Source organism: Ciconia boyciana, chromosome 10 (assembly GCF_034638445.1).
Source record: "Ciconia boyciana chromosome 10, ASM3463844v1, whole genome shotgun sequence".
NCBI lineage: Eukaryota > Metazoa > Chordata > Aves > Ciconiiformes > Ciconiidae > Ciconia > Ciconia boyciana.
The window spans coordinates 36,152,168-36,171,812 of NC_132943.1; the positions used below are offsets into that span (position 1 = coordinate 36,152,168).

The 19,645-nt window shown below is 41.5% G+C and overlaps 1 protein-coding gene across 1 annotated transcript in view; it reads left to right on the top strand.

Moving 5' to 3' along the window:
* The first annotated feature begins 3,270 nt into the window (after positions 1-3,270).
* Positions 3,271-19,645, top strand: part of COL5A2 (collagen type V alpha 2 chain) — a 115,395-nt gene continuing 99,020 nt past the window's right edge. Inside the window, exon 1 of the mRNA XM_072874642.1 lies at positions 3,271-3,796. Coding sequence (XP_072730743.1) covers positions 3,694-3,796 — 103 coding nt within the window. The 5' untranslated portion in view covers positions 3,271-3,693. The remainder of the gene's footprint in view (positions 3,797-19,645) is intronic.

The window sequence follows — 19,645 nt, forward strand, 5'->3', positions numbered from 1 at the left end:
AGTCAGAAATTGGTGACAAATTGGAAGCTGAGACTGTCCCAGTTTCAAAGAATCTCCTGGTAGTAGAAAGAGACTGCTTTTGTGTCCTGTGTTTCCAGATCTGTTGCTCTACTGAGATGGACTAGAGAAAGGGGAGACTGTTCAGTCCTACCACTCCTGCAGTGGCTCTGTCTACTAAATTCGGGTTCGTTACAGTATGTAAGCTTCATATATAACAATGAGTAGATTGAAGGTGCATTGGAAGGGAATCGGCTCCAGGAGTCGGGGCCCTGGATTCTCCTCCCAAGGAATTTTCATTTTGTCTAAGTTTTCCTTGGCACAGAAGAGAAATGAGCTCCAAAAAGTCTGTATCTGGCTTTACTTCTACTGAATGTATGACCTTAGGCTAGTTTGCTAAATTCCACATTCCTCTGTTCTTACAGAATCCTAAAGACGATGGAAAAAGTGAAAAACGGTTGGAGAGAAATTGCTGCATAAATATACAGTATTATTCTATGCAACGTTGGTTTCTCCCCTATTGAGAGGAGGAGGGGGAGGTGACACTGAGCATACTTGGAATTATTTATCTGCCCACTCTTAATTGCTTAGTCTGACTCTGCTTACTCTTAGTTAACTCTGTTGCTCTGAAATGAAAGAATTTCTCTCATTCATATCCAACGTGATGCTATCAAATAGCTTAGGCCTAGAAGTGAATCTGTTTAAATGAAAAATGATAGACTTAATGACTAGTTACAATGCTTGTAATAAAATTGAAAACCTCTTTAAATGCACATCTGTGGTGAAAGGAAGTATCTATAAGGAGGCAGAAGGGGATGGATTCGCTAAGCAATTTACATCCTTTTCCATTCTCTTCTGTTCATCTGTTTGGGTTATGTGGCATAATTTGTTGGTGAGACCAAGGCAGAAATAGATTTGAAGGGCAAATTTCGGATATTGCTGTAGGAATGTCTCCAAAGGAGAGACTAGACTTGAAATGGGAGAAAGTATCTTTGAAAATCTGTCTTCCTCAGAAAAAAGTTCCACTGGAAATGGTAAAAGGGGTCCTTCTGATCCCCCCCCCCCCCCCCCCCCGCCTTTCTCTCAGTGAGCTATTTGGGGGGGGAGAAGTCACCATAATTCTATACTGTTCTTGTTCTGGAGTTTTTCTCAGAGGCTATAAGAGAGAATGATGGTAAGGCTCATTCTTGCTGTGCATACCCTAGGAATTTACCAACCTGTTGCAGACTTAAGACTTGTGGAAATAAGCGTGAGAACTTGTTACCTAATTTTGAGGACAAAGTTAGCAACTATAAAGGCAAATTTTACCAGCGTGTGGCCATTTCTATGATTCTGTGGTGGAGTCTGAATTCCCTGTGGCTTCACTGTAGCTTTCCCCAGGCTGCATGAAGGACTTTCAGCTGTGAGTTGTCAGCTTTATTATAAGAAACTTCACATAAATCCCCTCCAGTTAGTAGCATATAGTTCAGAAATACCTACATGTCTGTTGTAATGGTTTTTCATCAAGGAGCACAGGAGACTTTTCAAAACACTGTCCATATTCTCAGCCTTTCTCCTCTTAAATTATTAATATTAATATTTCTGTACTTAATACTGTAAGTGACAGGTTACCTCCAACTGTGGGAAACCTTGTGTAGTGTGGCTTTTAAAATGTGTGTTTTTCCTTTTCTAATGTATCTAGTGATTTTTGCATTGTGCAATTTCATGTGATGATTTACCGATGGCAGCGTGCTGGGTTATGGCTGTAAGCTTTCTCGTTTGCTGCTCTCTCGTAGCTCAAAAAATCAAAGGTCAGATCTGGTTCTAAACCAGATATATCATCTAAAGCACCTGATGTTTCTGGCGAGCATTGTGTAACATCAGCTTTCCAAGGGAGATTTCCTGGGGCTCTGCTGAAGTATGACATCTAAAACATATGACTTCTGAGACTAGCAAACCAGTGCAAGTACTCACGAACCTGTCAAAACAGAATTTCACCTATGACCAGGCAGGTTAACAAATGTTAACTTCTGTTTTTCCAGTTCTGAGTTTTCTCAACTGACACTTCCCAATACTTATGATTGCTTTTCAAAATAAAATTGCAGTGGCTTGCACAGCTTCAATATTTCTATTCTTTCTCCTAGCTACACTCTTGAGCAACAGGGACTGTGGGATATTAGCTCCTGCAGTGAAACCCTGTATGGGTTTGACTGGTGTGTCAAGACTGCTTGGTGCAAGAGAGCAGGGAATTTTGATTTTGCCCTCTTTCAGCATATTTTTTATCTCTGGTTTTGCTACTAGAGTAGGTATGATGTAGCATTGCAGTGCTGTATCATTTTCTGGGTTACCTTTCCTCTTCTGGGCATGCTGTTCTTTTGAAGAGACAGAAGAAAACTTCACAGGCTTTAGGATGCTGCAGCACTGAAGTGCGAAATCATGCTGTGATAACCAGAGTGGGCTAGCGTTGCCAACCTGCACAAATCCAGGCGAAGAAGTTTACTTGGCGCTGCATCCACTTCAAATGGGATTGTTCTCAAGCGGAAATGGCTGAAGATAGAAAACCTTCCAACAGGTGAATCTGCGTTTCCCTGCAGCAGGTATAGGCAACCCCATTCTTAGCAAATGAGGGGGTTAGCGATGGAGCTCTGCAGACCATAAACGCTGTGGGAAGAAAAAAATCTAGCGTCCTACTCCCAGTTGCAAGCGATCCACAAAAGAGAGATTTACTTAGTGCTCACGCTAGAATGCTAATTAAGGCGCATTGTTAAGGGCTAAATACTAGGCTGGGGCTTAGGTAGGCTTCCAGTTGTCAGGGAACAGAGGTGGCGAGCCTCGGAGAAAAGCAGGTAATGGGATAGTTTGGGTTGTCATTCTGGTGTTAGAAGTGTCGAGCATCTTCCGGAGAGTTGTGATAGTCTTCCCCACTGGTAGGATGGTAAATATCGAGCATGCGAAGCATTTGAGGAAAGAGTATTCAGAAAAGAATTCATTTGAGAAAGATCATCCCCCCTTGGGAGGGAAAGGCAGTTATTGACAGGTTCCTGAAACGAGCTGCCTCGGTAGCTCTGTGGCCCCTCTCAAGGGCCTGGAGTCGTGTCTGATAACGCAGCACAGCAAGGCAGGGGACAGTTATCAAGGGAGAGGAGGAAATCCTCCTCTCGGCAGGCTGGAAGGGATCGAGTTCCTAATAAGGGAGCCGGCTGCAACTGGGGCTATACCCTCCATTCCCAGGAAGCGTGGGCTGGGTGTGTTAAAAGCAGAGCTTTCTCTTCCTGACAGCTTCTTAGGGAATTATGCTTTGCTTTCTTAATAAATGGTCTGGACACAGCACATGCACTGCCCAGCAGCAGGAAAATCTCCTGCAAGTGGACTCGTAAAGAGAAAAGTTCAAGGAAGAGCGAAGGCGGCTCTGATTCGGTTATTTACCATCAATCAGACTGTTGCTTGGCAGGGAGTGGATGATTAGGAGCCTGAACGAGCTGAAAAGGGGCAGGAAGAGAAGTGGAGGCAGCATTCTTCCTATTTAAAGCTGCATCCCCCGAAAGGAGTGTTTGCAGACTGCGCCGGGGCTGGTGCTGAAGAAAAGGGCTCGCAGACTTTGTCCTGGAACTGATGCTGAAAGGCAGAGAGACTCGCCAGCTGGCTTCATGGTGCTAAAATAGCCGTACGTTTCTGCACGTTTTGCTGCCCAGGAGGATACATGTCTAATAGCTAGGCATGATGGCAATCTGGGTACAAACGAGAACTTTTTTCATCCTTGCTGCTTTATTAGGGCGATTTGTAACCATAAAAGCGCAAGAAGAGGAAGAATACGACGGTGGTGAGTTTCTTTCTCTCCCTCTAAAAAAACCCCCAACTAATAATCCCCCCCTCTTTGTATGCAGCGTGCTTATCGTGCGATTTGGGCGATGAGCGGAGCGGAGAACCTCCGGGGTCCAGGAGTAACGAGACTTTCGCTTTCATAAGCTGAGAAGGGGGCAGCGAGGCTGGCGCTCTGGGCTTCTGAGCAGGAGACCGAGGGAGGCTTCTGAAGCCGGGCTCCGCGGGGCGGGCAGCGCCGGAGCGGGGCCGGGGCCGGGGCCGGGGCCGAGCCCCCCGGCGCGGCGGGGGCGGCCGGCCAGCGGGGACAAAGGAGGGCGCCCGGCCGGGGCTGCGGGCAGCCGGGCGGGGAGAAGTCAGCGCAGCAGCCTCGCAGGGCGGAGTCGTTTGCGCTGGACTTCATCTGCTTTCTCAGTGTCTTTGTTGTAGAGAAATACAGAAACGTGGATTCCCCCCCCTTGTCTTTTCCCTCTCCTTGCTCCCCTCCTCCGTCTCCTTCCCCCGCCTGTCGCCGGAGGGGCTGGCGGACCCCGGGGCAGGCGGCGGGGGCCCGGCGGCGGCCCGGCGCCTCCCCTCCGCCCCGCTCTCCCAGCCGGGGCTTGCTTGGCGGAGCGGCGGCGGTCTGCAGCAGGCTCGCTGAAGGCAGGGGGGCCGGCCAGCTGCGTGCCCGACCCGTGTAAACCCGTGGCCCCTGCGCTTTCTCAGCCTGCTTGATATCCCGTTTTCTTTAATACCCTTTCAATGCCTGCGAGAGGGAGGTGGATGGGGAGGAGGATGCGCGGTGCCGGTACTCTCATCCACCTGGGTGGCTGTCCTGCTGTATGTCGCTCTCCTGCAATGTGAGCAGACTGGCTGTGGGACAGTCTGTAGCTCTGGTACTCCTGAACATGCTCCCGAGGCTCCTCGTGTGTAACATCTGGCTTCTCTTCCAAGTGACGCCCCACAAAGGGACTAGGACGTTACCCTACAACACATTTGCAATTATTTTGTCGCATGTTTTCAAGAGTATAACTTTTCTTACAACTGAACTTCTCTGGTAATACGCTGCATTGCACGAGTGAGGAGGAGTCAAAGCCTGATGAATAAAACAGCGCAGTAGTTCCGAAACTTTGGTTCAACAAAGCAAAATGAGACACTCCGACTACGCACAGCTGTGTAACAAGTCCCGTAGAGGGGGCACTTTGTATAATCTTGGGAGTCTAATTCATATCCTTGCCATAAAGAGAAACTCATACATTTTGCAGATACATATAATAACAAAGAAAGCACTTGTAAAAATATTGACTTTGTTTTTTGGTATCTATGCAGTAAAAATGATAGCTCTTTTTGCCTGTTTTAAGAAAAAAAAAAAGGCGACTTTTATGTGAGATTTCTGTAGGGTTAAGTTATTACGTGTCGTTTACTAGTTTGTTGCTATTATGGAAATTATGGGATGAGCCAGTACTGCAGCAACACCTTCTGGGACGTACTTCCCATACACTGATGGCTGAGGAAACTCAGAGGTACGTGGTAAGTCAGAGAACAAAATCCATTGTAATAAATTAGTGACATCTGTTTGCACTTACTTCACTTACTCATCTTCCTGTTTGAGAATGTAATAGCTTTTGTCAGCTATACGTACGAGGAAGCTGCTTCTCCAATGTTCATTATATCAAAAATAAAAACCAAAACCCCCCCAAAGCTATTTGAGTGTGTTGTGGGGGATGGTGCACAGTGAGGAAGAAGGGGGGGTACATCCTACACGTTGGTCTGGTTTAATTGCACAAACAAAGGGTTTTCAGTTTTGATTTAGTTCCTGACTGAAGTCCACAAATGCTGCAGAATGGGGAGGTTTCTACCCTTGGTTTATCTCGGGTTTAGTCCTTGCTTGTGCAGAGGTCTAAGATCAGTGTACGCTGTATTGTACTGCAGGTGATTTTGTCTGTAGAGCTGCTTCACTTCTCCCCGTTCAGTTGGTCAAATGTGTCACCTGAATATAGGTGCTATGGTAAACAAATATTGGAGGTGTCTGGGGAAGCAAGGAAGGCACTTCAGGAAGCTTAGATTTGAAAATACTGTCAGACTTTCAGGAAGTGTGTAAAACTCTTTTACCAGTCATTTTTCATGCCAATCCTAGAAAAAATGAGAAGGGTTAAATACTGGTTGTCAACCTCAGCCACGGTGGAGGAAAGAAATAGCTTTTGCAGAAGTATGTTACAGAATTTACCACGATGTTCGTGAGTGATATTGATAGATAAGTTGAATATAATAAAGCAGGTAAAATGGTTTAAAAAAAATTAATAAAAGAATTGTAATATTTCTTTAAACCAAACATACTGCTTAACAATTTTTTTTGGCACTTACCATTGATGTGCTTTTAAGTAATGCTGGTTTTTATATTCATTTTTTTTCTCTTGGAACCATTGCAGATTGATCTGTTTTGCTCAGGAACACTTGTCTGGTAGTGCTATATAGTACACACGCTTAAAAAGCACGTAAAAACGTAAAAAACAGACACTTTCAAACCTAGTGCAGCAAAATTGGTCATTTTGAGACCGGCTGTTTTAAATGTGCCTATTTAAAAGTTATTTAGGAATAAAGTCAGCACTGCAAGATCCTAGAAAGACTGAAAGGTCCTGGTTTTAATTTCTGTGTAGGGGCCCAGACTGGTTCAGAAATGCAGTAGGGCCAAAAAGTGCCCAGAAGATGGCTGAGATTAGGCACTGAATACTTGGAAGCCCTGAACTTTTGGTGTAGGGATTTCCACACACTGTATAATCTTTCGTCTTTTCTTAGGACTCAGGATAGAGGAAACTACTAGCAGCAGCAGTGCATGCTTCTGGGATCCTTTCCCATCCACTTGGAAGTGTGTGATTGCTTTCTTCAAAAAAAGTTATCTAAGAAAACTAGAAACACACCTTCAGTGGAAAATCTCTCAGTAAACTTGAATCAGAACTGAAATTGTGGGAATTGCCTCCTTCGAGAGGATTTGTCTGTGCAAATTCCACATGGGCATGGCAGTGATGGTCTATTGCCACCATCTCCCATGTTTCTCACTGCAGTCCTGCACTTGCCTTTAGGTTCTCATCAGTTTCTGCAACACACCCTGGTCTGTGAATCTTGTGGTGATTTATCCTTCCCTGTCCCACTCTTGTGGCATCAGCCCTACTTCAGCTGAGATTAGTGTGAGCCCTGGTATTGATTTAAAAGTAGCTAATGCCTTGTTCCACAGTGTGAGCAAGCAAAACCAAACGGTCGTGCCATTTGAATTTGTGATCCTCTTTGACTTCTTTGAATTCTCGAGGTCTTTTACTTTCTCTGGAAACCATGCGAAGGAGAGAGGAGAATGGACTGGCCTTAATGGAGACAAACAGCTGAGCTGGTTGAATGGTGGCTATTAAATCTGTCCATTATCCCCTTACCGGTATTAGAGATGTTATCTTTAGGGAGAAAAGAGGTTACTACATTGCACAGTCTCCTCACTGGGACAAGTGTTGGGAATATGATGGCAACGGAAAGTCTGCTGTAGCTATGAGGAGGTAAGAGAATTATTGAGCATTCTTGCCAGATGCTTTGGTTTTTATGGGTCTTTCATCATTGTAAAGAGTCCTCAAAGCTCCTAAGGAGAATGATATGAAAGAGGGGGGGAAAAAAAAAAAAATCTGTCTTGCTAATTCTCTTAATCTTAGCGAGGATCTTATGATACTTGATTCTTTTTTTTTTTTCCCCAAAGTTCCAGATCCCAAGATCATTCACTTATGTGTGCCTCTACTTTCTAAAAGAGAAAGCGTGCATGTGTGTCTGTGTGTGTAGGTATCCATGTTTGTGGGTCTAATCATAGCAAATAACTCGAAAATAGAAGTGATTATAGCTCTAAACAAGCAGAAAATGAGAATTCATTATTTATTATAAAAAAAAAAAAATCACAGTTCTTTGGAGACTGACTCATGACTTCTGAATATTTGTGGTTGGCTCCCCTGCCTGTAAAAGTGTGGGAAGGAGACTCTGCACAGAAATTTCCACAAGAAGAGTCCTCAGGAAGATTCCTCCTGCTTAGACTGAGTAAACTTTGCTCAAAATTATGGAATACATAAAGTTGAGGGTCACGTTAAGCTATCCACATTAGCTGGGGTTTTGTTGTGGTGAGGTGGTGTTTGTTTTTTTTTTTTTTTGGTTGTTGTTGTTTAGAATATACTTTGTGGTTGAAGAATAATTGCAATGCTGTGGTGGTTAGTGCAGGCATTTTTTTACCATAATGTTTACAAATATAGATTATTGCCATAGAAACCAAATGGTCATTTTGTGCTCTCATTCACGTTTTGGCACGCTCACACTTCATTTCTTGGGGAAGTCCTTTCATCTTTGCAATTTGTTTCAATATGATAAGATTCTATCAGGTTGATTTGTTCATATAAAACATTTCAGGATTGGTCCTGTTTAACAATAATGTATATTAACATAAAAATAAGCCTTTTTCAATTTGCTAACTTTTTAGAAGTTTTCATAAAAAATAAGTGTCCACCAAAACCCTCAATTTATTATAAATTTACCTAGGAAAACCCTGCTTAGGAACAGCACTTAGTATTTAAGCAGTATTTACTATTTCTGTCTGGGTTAACTGGAAGTTATATGATTTTTCTGTGGTTAGAATTAGAACTGGTCAACTCACCACATTACTCGTTTTTTGGTGTTTTGTGAGAAAAGAAACACAGGGATTCTTGTGTGTACGTGTGGGGAAGCAGAAACTCTGAAGGCAGACCTTCCTGCAACACTATGATCCTTTAAAAAAACGGAGCAGATGTTCATGGCCTGTGTGCAACTATTTTTCCATATACAGAGAAAGGCAATGAACTCAGTACCAAAAAATAATAAAGTAATAATAAAAGATAGTCAAAATTCCAACTGGGGGCATGTGATCTGTCCTGATATGTACACTGGTTGTTTCACCCATGTTTGTCTTTGTGACCCTGCACGTTTTTGTGTGTAAGGTCCTGATGATATGAATTTTTTTCTCAAAAATTCTTCTTAGAAAGAATAAATCAAAGTGCCAATCCCATGGATTCTTAGTGAAGAGAGACGGGGCTTGCACTTCAACTCATTTTATAGATAAAAGAACCTATTCTTAATCTAATGCACAGGGCAAAACCAAGTATCCTTTAGTGTAAAATGAATAAATTAATCAGATTAACTTGGAATTTCAGTTTTTCACAAAGGCTTCTTGGAGTTTGAGCTTTCAGAGCACGAGGGAAGATTGTTGTACGTGCTGCCTGAAATCACAGACTGCCACAGACTGACCCTGTTAAATTGCCCTTCGAAAGCCCTGGTGAGACTGCCATGTGCAGAAGGTCAGGTGTAATGTGAACTGGGGTGTCTGATGCATGAATTCAAAGCATGCTGAGAAGGAAATGAGGAAAATGTGTTTCTTTCAGTAGTATAAAGTAAGTGGTCTTCAGTTATTTCAGAAATTGGGTACTTTCAAGCTGGAGAGAAATGGCTTATAGGTCAAGTAACACTTGGCAGATGAGAGGTACCTCAGAGGTGGCATTGTGTACTCTTCACATCGTTAATGTAATCAATACGTTATGTGTGTACAAATTATACCTTTTTTCCACAGTTTTTGTCACAGATTATGCTCCCTGATTTATGCTTTTCCTGACTTAAATTCAGAGAAATTTGAAGAGTTAGTGCTGTTGCTGAACTACCAGAAAGGATAAAACAGTGATACTGTCTATAGGAAGTGACACAACAATTTGTTCATATAAATTCTTGGTTTAGAGGTTGATTTATGGTTATGAAAACAATAGCACGCAGGAAGCTTGGATGCTGATAAACCCTTGGTGCTGTGATAATTAAAATATCCAAACCGTTACTTACAATTATCTTTTCTGAGTAAGCAACATACATTTTTCGTAGCCTGCTGTGCTGTCTTTTATTCTTGTAGTGAGAAACAATTCCATTATTCCACTATCCCACCCACGTTTGCTGCGGAAAGGTCATGTGTTATATAAGCACGAAGACTAAGAGGGATTGTCAGAGGGCCAGCGGTGGGATGCTCTCTGTACAGGGAACCTCTATTCATGCAGACCCTTGGGATTCCGTTTTTATTAGCTGCTGAAGATAGGTCTTCTCTTTGGAGAGCCGGTCTAAGGTTGTTCCTTGGCCATGCTGCTGCCAGCTGAAACTTGATTGTAGTTTTGGAGAACTTGTATTTTTCTGTAGCTTTGTGTAAATAGTACAGTTGGGAGAATGATATAATGGAGCTGTTTTTATACTGAAAAACTTCCGCGGTGTTTTGTGTCTTCACTCGTTTTCATTTATAGCCTTTGGACTGTGTAACGGTAGCATGGGAGGACTAAAGAATTAATTTGAATCTCTGTGCCCCTGTTCTTTGGATAATGTGGCTGAATAGAAACACAAGCAGCTACTCTGATACTGCTGGCAGGAATTCAGAGTTTTGGACATGAACTCATTTAGCGTAGGAACAGAAGAGTAAACTGTCTCACTGAGGCCTCTTCCCTGCTGTGCAGTAGATGTCTGGCTGAGAAGGTCCATACAATATCTTCTCCAAATACTCTTCAGTCGTGAAATGCTTGCCAGCATCCTTCAGCAAGCTCACCATCTGAAGTGAAGGTTTAAAGGCACGATGACAGTGTAGCGTAGGAGGAGATCGAGGGAGATAAAAGGTGTCATCATGAGGCTGTCCTGGCCCAATTGCTCCAAGATTAACACTGCACCTTAAAATGGTAACAATAATACAGGCTAAAAGCCAGGAAGAAACTGTTCCTCGTTTGCGGAGAACTCCTGTCACCGGGTAGCTGTATTACTACAGGTAACCTCAGAGGTTATGCTGAGAGTTCTGTTTAAAGCAGTCCTCTCTCTCCCAGAGATCACAGAAGACCTTGATTGATTGATTTTTTTTTTTTTAAATCACTTACCAGTCTGAGGTGTCATGTCTCTTGTCTCGTTAAATGTCCCAATAGGCCAAGAGAAAAATATTAAAGGGAAAAATTAAAGCAGAAACAGTGAACAGAAGCTGTGCTTGCTTGACTGCCTGTTTTCCACTCAGCTTTTCTTAAATATTGTCTTTACAGGGTTCTACCAAATCTTTTGATGTAATGAAAACGTGATGTAATACCGTAATGATTGCTATCCTATGATAATTATTTTTGTCTCATTTTCTGTCTATCTTAAAGTGGTTCTTTCCCTCAGCTGCAGTGCCTTAAGTTTTCCAAGTACCAAACCTCACATGTTTAGTGGTTGGGTAACAGCATCCCATGGCACGTTGCTGAGAAATAATTGAAATCTTACTGGCAAGAGGAACTTCCTTTAGACTAGGATATATGATTAGGTTTATTAGGCATAAGGACAATTTAGCCATCTTTAAGCCATCAGTGCTTTTTTAGGAAAATCAAGTTGCTCCGAATTATGAACATTCGGTTACCTGAATTATAAATTATAATTATTGTTAACAAATAATGTAATCAATAAACATGTATTCCTTTTTTAATAAAGTATGATCTATCCTTGGCTTTCTCACTTACATTAATGATAAGCCTCCTGGTATGAGTAGCTGGGTCATCTCACTCCTCCTCTAAGACTCCTGGAGGTTTCCTGAAATTCCTCTTCCCATCAGAAAATGAGAATATACTTTAATGTCACTTATCTTCACATGTGTCCTAGTCCCAATGGTTGTGATGCTTTGCACAAGAAGTCAAGGTCAAGAAAGGAGAGCATTCTCTGTGGTAGCTGTGACCAGGCCTATAGAAACCTGCCAACTAAATCAACTATAAGGGAGGTTAACCATGGAGGGCTCCAGCTAGCAAAGCATGTTGTGGTCCTGGGGTTGTCCTGGCTTAATGTTGCCTAGAAGCAGGACTGCTGGTACCCATCTGGCTGAAGGTGTCTTCAGCTGTCGGGTACTATTTCTACGAGGAAAGGTCATTTGTTATACTTCTGGAAAATTCATCATTTATTCATCAGGAACTTTGAAAATCTATTATACTTCAGGTCTTTAGAGATATGAACAGATCTTTCCAAAATATTTTAGGGGTCAGACTTGCAGATGATACTGCAGCATCTCTGTGTCCCCTAAGGGAGAACTTCAGCCTCATTCATTGCGTGTACTGTTGAATTACAATTTACATGCTGTTGTTCCAGGGAAAGACATTGCAGAGTTCCCCCACCGATAATTTTAAAAGGCTATTGCTTGATGGCTTTATGCTGTGTTGATGTCAAAGCATTTAACTGCTAGTAAAGCATTTGGTTCACTGTCTTACAAAATCTTGAAGTTAGTATTGGCTTGAATGTTGCTGTTGTGAGTGGTGGGAAAATTAAATAAATGTACAAGATTAAGAGTAATGTCTCTTTATTGTGGATGAAATCTCATGGTTTCACAGACGGTCTTCTGTAATCTAGATCAGGAAAGAAACAGGATGTTAATGAAATTCACAGATGATACTGAGGAATGAAATACTCGCCATCTGTGCAAAAATATGGGTAAGATATACAATGAGGAGAATTATCTTAGAAAAGTGTAGGCCAGAGTGATGATGATAACAGAGTTTGCGTTGTGCTCTGTGATCAGAGGGGGCTAAAACTAAGGATGCTATTCGCATAGTAGCACTTGGTAAAGAAAAAGATAGTTCTCATGATCCATTAGGCAGAAAAGCATGAGGAAAAGGACGAGAGGCTTTTGCTTATCCTTCAGTGATCAAGTCTAATGTTGGCCTAAGTGGTAATTTATGGGGAAAAAAAAAAAAAAGATGGTAAAATGGAAATTTAGGGGATGCAGACTTGAATAGGACCAGGTATTCTGAGGACTGAATCTCTTTTATTCAAGGTTTTTGCCATGTGTGCACCTGCCAGACTGAATAATCCTCAGTGCGTCCAAGGCTCTGAGACAGGGAGACGAAGGGAAGCAAGAGAGGCAGGAACTTCCAGAGGGCGTCGGGTGTGAGTGGGGCTCGTACCTCTCGGAGCCCTTGGCTCTGTGCGACTGAGGCGTTATCGCCCTATCGTGACTTCAGGCTGTGGAAAAGGAGTGGAAATAGTTTGTGTTGTCTACTCCTTCAGAGGCATAGGCAGAAAGTAGTATCTCTCTTCCTCTGTATTAATTTTCCATTGAAGGAGTGGCTGCTTTTATTACAAAAAACCAAACCCAACACACCCTAATATATGCATTGAAAATCTTTTGGTTTCTAAAAGAAAAGGTAATCAGCTTCTTAGCTTCATGATGCAGTAAAAGAACCTCCAGTGTTGAAGGTGTATTTCCATTAACTCATGCAGAACATGGAAGAGCTGTTCACATGCTAGGTATCAGCCTTGACAGTGTTTCTTTAGGCATGTGAGGCATTCAAATAATGTTTTTGACAAAGGGCTGACAGGACAGAATTGTTGCATTATGCACGCTTTGTATCTTATGACACACAGCATTGGATTTATTAGGCATCCTATATTTTATAAAACTGAACCTTTAAAAATAGCTTGAATTGTCTGAGTAGGGAAGGGGAACGCATGTAGCAACAACTTCTGAAGACACAGTTAAGACTTTCATAGACCCAGTATTCAAATCATAGCACACTGATGTAATCGTTACAGGCTGATTATACAAAAGACTCCCAGTTTTACATCTGAAATCTCATTTTGTCCATTAAAGGCTTTTTTTTTTTTTCCCCCAGGAAATCTGTGTGAAAAAATAATATATTTCAATTTCAAATTCCATGCACTGGAAAAAAGAACACAATTCTGAATGTAATGTGTTGCTCCATATTTATTTTAAATATCTGTAATTCCGAACTCTCTCAAATCAGGAATGTTTTGGGCTGTAAACCTACCAGTATATATGCTTAAATTTTTAAAAGAAATTCATGTGTGTTTGTAACTTACTGCATGTTAAATTTTAGAATACTGTAATATATAGTGTGTTAAATAAATGTAGTGCATTTTGTATGTATATATGTGTGATGTCTTAAGACATCAGACATTCCCACTGTATGGGAACTACATTGCAAGGCAGACGCATCTCGTTGGTGAAAGTAATGGAGGATGATTTCCAGATGTTTAAATGCTTGCTTTGGCAAGAGTCAGAAAATACTGGAACATGCATTGGCAACAAAGGAAGGGAAGAACCTGATGTAAGAGGCATCAAGCCTGGCAACAAGCAAAGCAGAACATGGAAAATGGAGCCATGTGGGGAGGGAAGAGCCAACACGACAGTATGGCTGCTGTGACAGCATTGAATATTGGAATTATACTAATGACTGGCAGGGTGCCGGAAGCCTACTTCAAAAATTAGGACTGAGGTTAGACAAATTGCCCTTTACTTGTTTTTCTTTTTTCTTTTTTCTTTTTTTTTTTTCTGTTTCAAATATTTGCTGTAGTGATAGAAAATTTAATCTAAACCTGAATGCTGAGATTGAGTGGCTTGGGCATGCTTTGATTTTATGTTGTTGCTGTAAAGTGCAGGACCTTCCAATGAATTTGTGCAGTGCTGAGCACAAAGCATCCTTGATCTCAAACGAAGCCCTAGGGTACTACTGCAATATACGTACTGAGTCATCGTGCTAATAATATATTTCTTGAATTGCGTGGATTTTCATGTTGAATAGTTGACTAGTTTCAGAAGTGGCATCTGGCTCCTCAGCAAAGAAATCTCTAGACAGTGAATCACATAAACTGTTGCTTGCTGTAAGGTTTCAGTAAGCGCACCTCTCTGTGGGGTTAGCCATCCTTTTAGCATACAGATCAAAACTTTGAAGCTTTACCACTTTGTATCAAAACGTTCGCACTTCTTGGGGTTTTGTTAGGTTTTTTGGGGGCAGGGTGGGATGATGGGGAGAGAAGAGTTAAATCTTGCTCTCTTCAGGCTGTGCATGTTTGCCCTTATGAAGGATGCCAGGGCCAACCAGTATGAATTGCACTGCTCTAATTTTTATTAGTGATATCTTTCTAATGGTTTTAAGATTGAGGCTATGGAGCACTTAGTTCTTTGGGGTTTGTTTTTCTTTTTTCTTTTTCCAGCTGTTCTCTGTTTCTTCGCGCCTTCCCTGGTTTCCCAGGAAACCTCTGCGGGACGGAATTTGTCTATTTTGCAGGCCCTGTGCAAGACAGGCAGGTTATTTTGTTCGTGTTTGAATGTAATGAACACAGAAAGTAAATATTTGGTGATTTAAATCTCCCATTCAGGAGAGTACTTTAGAACCTAACTTGCAGCACATGAATAGCCTTATTTCTTGTAATGAGATGACTGGTACCTAGTTATGTTTGCCTCACTACCTTAATGAATGAAGACTTTAATTATTTCAGTTTTTCATTTGAAAGAGGGCAACAAACATCAGGATCTATTAATCAGCAGTAAGAATTAATTAGGAAAAATGATGTAGCAGTGACATACTTGTAATAAAAGAGTAGTTATCTTAGAAATCTTTTATCAATTACACTGAAAAATATTAAGCATACGTAGAGATTATTTTCATATGAGCAGTGTTTTTTAAAAGCTGTTATCACTGGAGTAGTCGAGGTATACAAACTTTTTGTAAGCAACCACCATGCTGAGCTTTGCTATCTTTCTGCCCAATTTCACATGATTTTGACTGGCGGTTGCTTCCAGTCATGAGTAAACATCAACCCACCGGGAGAATCTCAGTGGCTTTGGTTTGAGTTTGCTCTGTCCTCAAATCTGATGCAGAAAAGGTCATTGCAGGATCTTGGTGCCGAAGAACAAGCAAGTTAAGGTTTTCGGGGTTCTAAAGACGATCCGTGCGCTTAGTATGATGGACAAACTCCTGGTAAATTTTATGCGAACCTACCAAATGTTCAGTGAAGACTTAACTTTAGGGTAGAGCTAAGCATGCCTAAACTGGATGGTGACTTAACATTGTGCATGTGTAATGTGCTAATCTGTAGCTCTGCCTGGAAGAATGCTTCGGGAGCCCTTGGCTGGAGGGATGGTACTAGGAGGGAACGGGGCTGTGTCTGGAAAGGGGAGGCTCCTGCAGTCCTGTTTTCTAACAGGACACAGCTGTGGCTTACTCTAAGTCCTATAAATGTCAGTGAGTGTTGACTCAATGCCATGAGAAGAAACTTTCTGGTGTGATAGTTCCCTGCCTGCCTTTAGTGGGACAGGAATCACAACTGAGCAATTCATGACACACAATTTCAAAATGCCACACAAGAGAGTAAGATCCCGTTGCTTTTCTTCATGTCTGCATCAAATGTCCTGGCTTTCAAAGCCCCAGCTGCTTCATTGCGACTACTTGGCGAGTAGACTTCTCTTGAGAAAAGGAGTAAGACATTCTGCTTTGTGCTGCCTTCCCCCCCCCCCCCCAAGCCTGCTTATTCCATAAGTTAAATGCTTAAACTTCTGAAAAACGTGAGTCTGAAAATATAGCTGAAAATACATCACTTCTTTTGAGATAAAGCTGGTCTGTGGGCTGAAAGATGATGAGTTGAAATGAAAGCGTGCGCTGTTGGATAGTATGTTATCCAGATTTACTAGCCACCAACTGATACTCAAATTAGCTGGGAAAGTCTTAAGATCCAGGAGCATGTAGCTTCATCAAATAGTTACTGCAGGGCTTTGCTCTTCGAGAGAGCTGTGGGACACTGTGCAGCAGTCATGATAATGAATTACAGTATAAATATAGGCTGTCTTAAGCCCATGTGTAAAGTCCATTTTCCAGTTTGTCCTTTTGTTTTCACCCTCACAGAAGGAAAAAAAGTATGGTTTCAAAGGATGCCTATTATCTCCCAGTATAACCAAATAAAACTGAATCTGTTTAGGATTAATGGAGTGGTTCATCTTCTGACTTTAAACCACAGGTTTGGGGCTGGTTTAGCAAAAGGGTACACTTTTACTAAAACTAGTTTCCAGTGATTGTTTGTTAGAACTACCAGCTTATAATTCTGGTCACAAAAAAATAAAATCAGAATTCCACCCCCCCAATTGGATTTTATTTCTTTATAAGATGGCTAAATTCACTCTTCATCTTATTCTTGCGTGTGTGTGTGCACGTGCTCTCTTTCTTTCTTTCTTCTTTTTTTTTTTTTTTTAATCTCCTCCCTTGTGGAGGCTGAAAGACTGAAATTCCTCCTTGGAGTTTGCAAGGCTTAAAATTTTCCAAGTCATTTGTTTATACAATGTAATGCAGTTCACAATGAAATGTAAATACCAGGACACTGATGGTCCTATGTTTGCAGATAGCATTGACTTGTAACTGTTTATTAAAATGGCAGAGCTACCTTTAGGACATTTTGTCATAGTCAGGCAAGACAAATAGCTAATGATTATGAGCCCTTTTGATATCTCACAAACCGTGAAGTTTGAGGCTAGAACTTGCTTAGGCCTGGTTCTCTTAGTACTTGTCTCAGTAGGTAGAAGGTGAGTTTTTTTCCAGGGGGGTTGGTGTTGGTGTGGGTTTTGGGGGGATTTTTTTTTGGTGGGTGTTTTTTTGGTGTGGTTTTCCCCCCCCCCTCCCTCCTGGAGTTATTTAGTGTAAGAAAGACAGGGATTTGGCAAATACTTTTGGAGCTAATGCAGGAGAAGCTTCTCTTGCCCCTTCGTGTATCCCATAAAAGCAATGCTTCTAGTACTGCTAGCCTTGCTCAGAGAAGACAACAACAAATGGTATCACACAACTGTGGTTAAGGCAAGTTTAATAAAAGAAATTGCATATGGTTCTGGCTGACAATAGCCTCTGTCACACTGAAAAACTTAGCTAATATCTTCAGTTTGCTTAGGAATAGCAAAGTCAATTTTTCAAGAATACATATTAAATAGAAAAAGCAACTGCTGTGTAACCTGTAGGTCACTACAGATGGTATACAATTACAGCAATTATATTAATATTTTTTCGTGCAATGCAGCACAATCTCTTCAGGCATCTGAAATGTTTCTTTCAAGTAGTAATGAACTAAACATGTCCCCTGTTCCTAAGGGTGATGTAGGCGTTTGCCATTCTTCAGGTATAGCTCTGCTATACATTTTTGTAGCCCACTAGTGTTGGGGCTGGGAGAACTTGAAGATTTAGCCATTAACCCTACGGATGTATATACTATGGAAGAACACAAAGCATTTCCTCAAAATGCCTTTTTCCTCTGTTCTAGCTTATGCTGGTTTTCTTGGTTTTTTCCTTTTTTTTTTTTTTTTTCCTTCCTGTCCTGTGGGAAACATACAGGAGCCTGCTACCAGACAGCTCTGGTTTTGGAAATGGAATTGTCTACATGCAAAGTGCCTGAGGGGTCATGTTTTTATTTCAGTCCAACTAGATACATGAGTTTTCCAGCACCTGTGTTAATACACTCACTGCTGTATTATGAAGAGTCTGACATGCTTGCAAAATTCAGGTTTTCGTAGCCTGTGAAATTTCTGGTGTGTCATATGCGATTAAAACTCAAGTCTCATGTTGTACCAGCGCTTTAGACGGTGCTTACTCAGAGAAACTTTCTGCAGAAAGAAATGTCACTAGTGTGTACTCTAATGTGTATTGCTTGGTCTGGGCATGAACATCCCTTATTTAGTAAAAAGAAAAGATTTGGTGAAGCCTTGAACAGGCTGGTATATATGTTACCCAGGCTGCATAAGAATATTAAGAACAACAGAACAGAGAGTAGAGAAAATGGAAACATATTACAACTCCCTTTGATCCAAACTGACTTTGCTTTTTTGATTAAGGAGTATTCTCTCTGAGTGGTCATGCATTTGAATTCTCTATTTTTATAACATGTGACTAGTCCAGCAATTACCCAAATTTAATCAGTTGTTGGTTGTGTAGGGAAGTTTTCCACTCAGTTTAAGGTGTTACCCGTGTTCATAAGAAATTAATATTAAAAAAGATAATACCAGGACTTCAGGTGCTTGAGGTCTGATTCAAAGGGAATAAGTTTCTAAAGCAAGTTTTGGAGCCTATGTGAAGTATAGCCTAGCTCCTGTGCAATGCACCTCTGAGTTAGTATTACAAGCTCTTCTGATCTTTGCGACTTAAAATTTCAAGGCAGCAATAATGTTTTTGTTCTTCAAGCGCTGATAGAGATTTAAAACAGGAAATAGAAAGTTGAAGAGAAATTTTTCAAGATCTATTGAAGTGCCTCATTAATCATATTTTAATATTCCTGTATTATGTGGACTTTGAAATGGATTTTATTTCTGGATTATTTTGAAAGTATCGTATTGCTACATCATACTAAAATGGCATCCCCTTCCAAAACAGTCTACATACCAATGCGTTATGCCGAAGTTCTTCATGCGTTAAGGATATTGCGCTGCTCGTAGGTAGGGGAATGGAAACATGGAGTGATGAGACATCTATTTCCAGCTGTCTGCTGATTCTGAATATTCCCTTTGGATACTGACGGGGAACACTCAGTAGGGAAGGCACTCCCTACAGATTCATTCACACAATGACCACCTTCTGGATAAGGGTGTTTCACAGGGAGCTCTAGACACCTGTTTTACATCAGGAATGTTTAATCGTATAGCTCAGTTGCAGGAGGATGTCTTGCAAAAGACTGTTACACATGCCCACATGTATGCTGTCCTATTTGGAAGAAGATGCTTCTGTTACCAGAGAGATGATTTACATGGATGCTATCCTGTTCTTCCATTGTTTATTGCCAGATGTGCATCTGGGATTTAATTTCTTGCCCTTGGGATGTTCTGAAGAGTAATTATGTTCAGAGTGAAGCAATCGCAGGCTTTGTACCTTACCAGTTGGCTCTTCTGCCTCAGTGCCTGATCACTGGGCTCCTCGGGGTGTATTCTTTTTGGAGAGAGCTTGCCAATAATGAATGAGGCCTGTTTTCCATATTGATCTCAGACTGTCCATAATTACCTAAATCCAGCCGACCATAACAATGAGGTGTGCATAGAAAATAT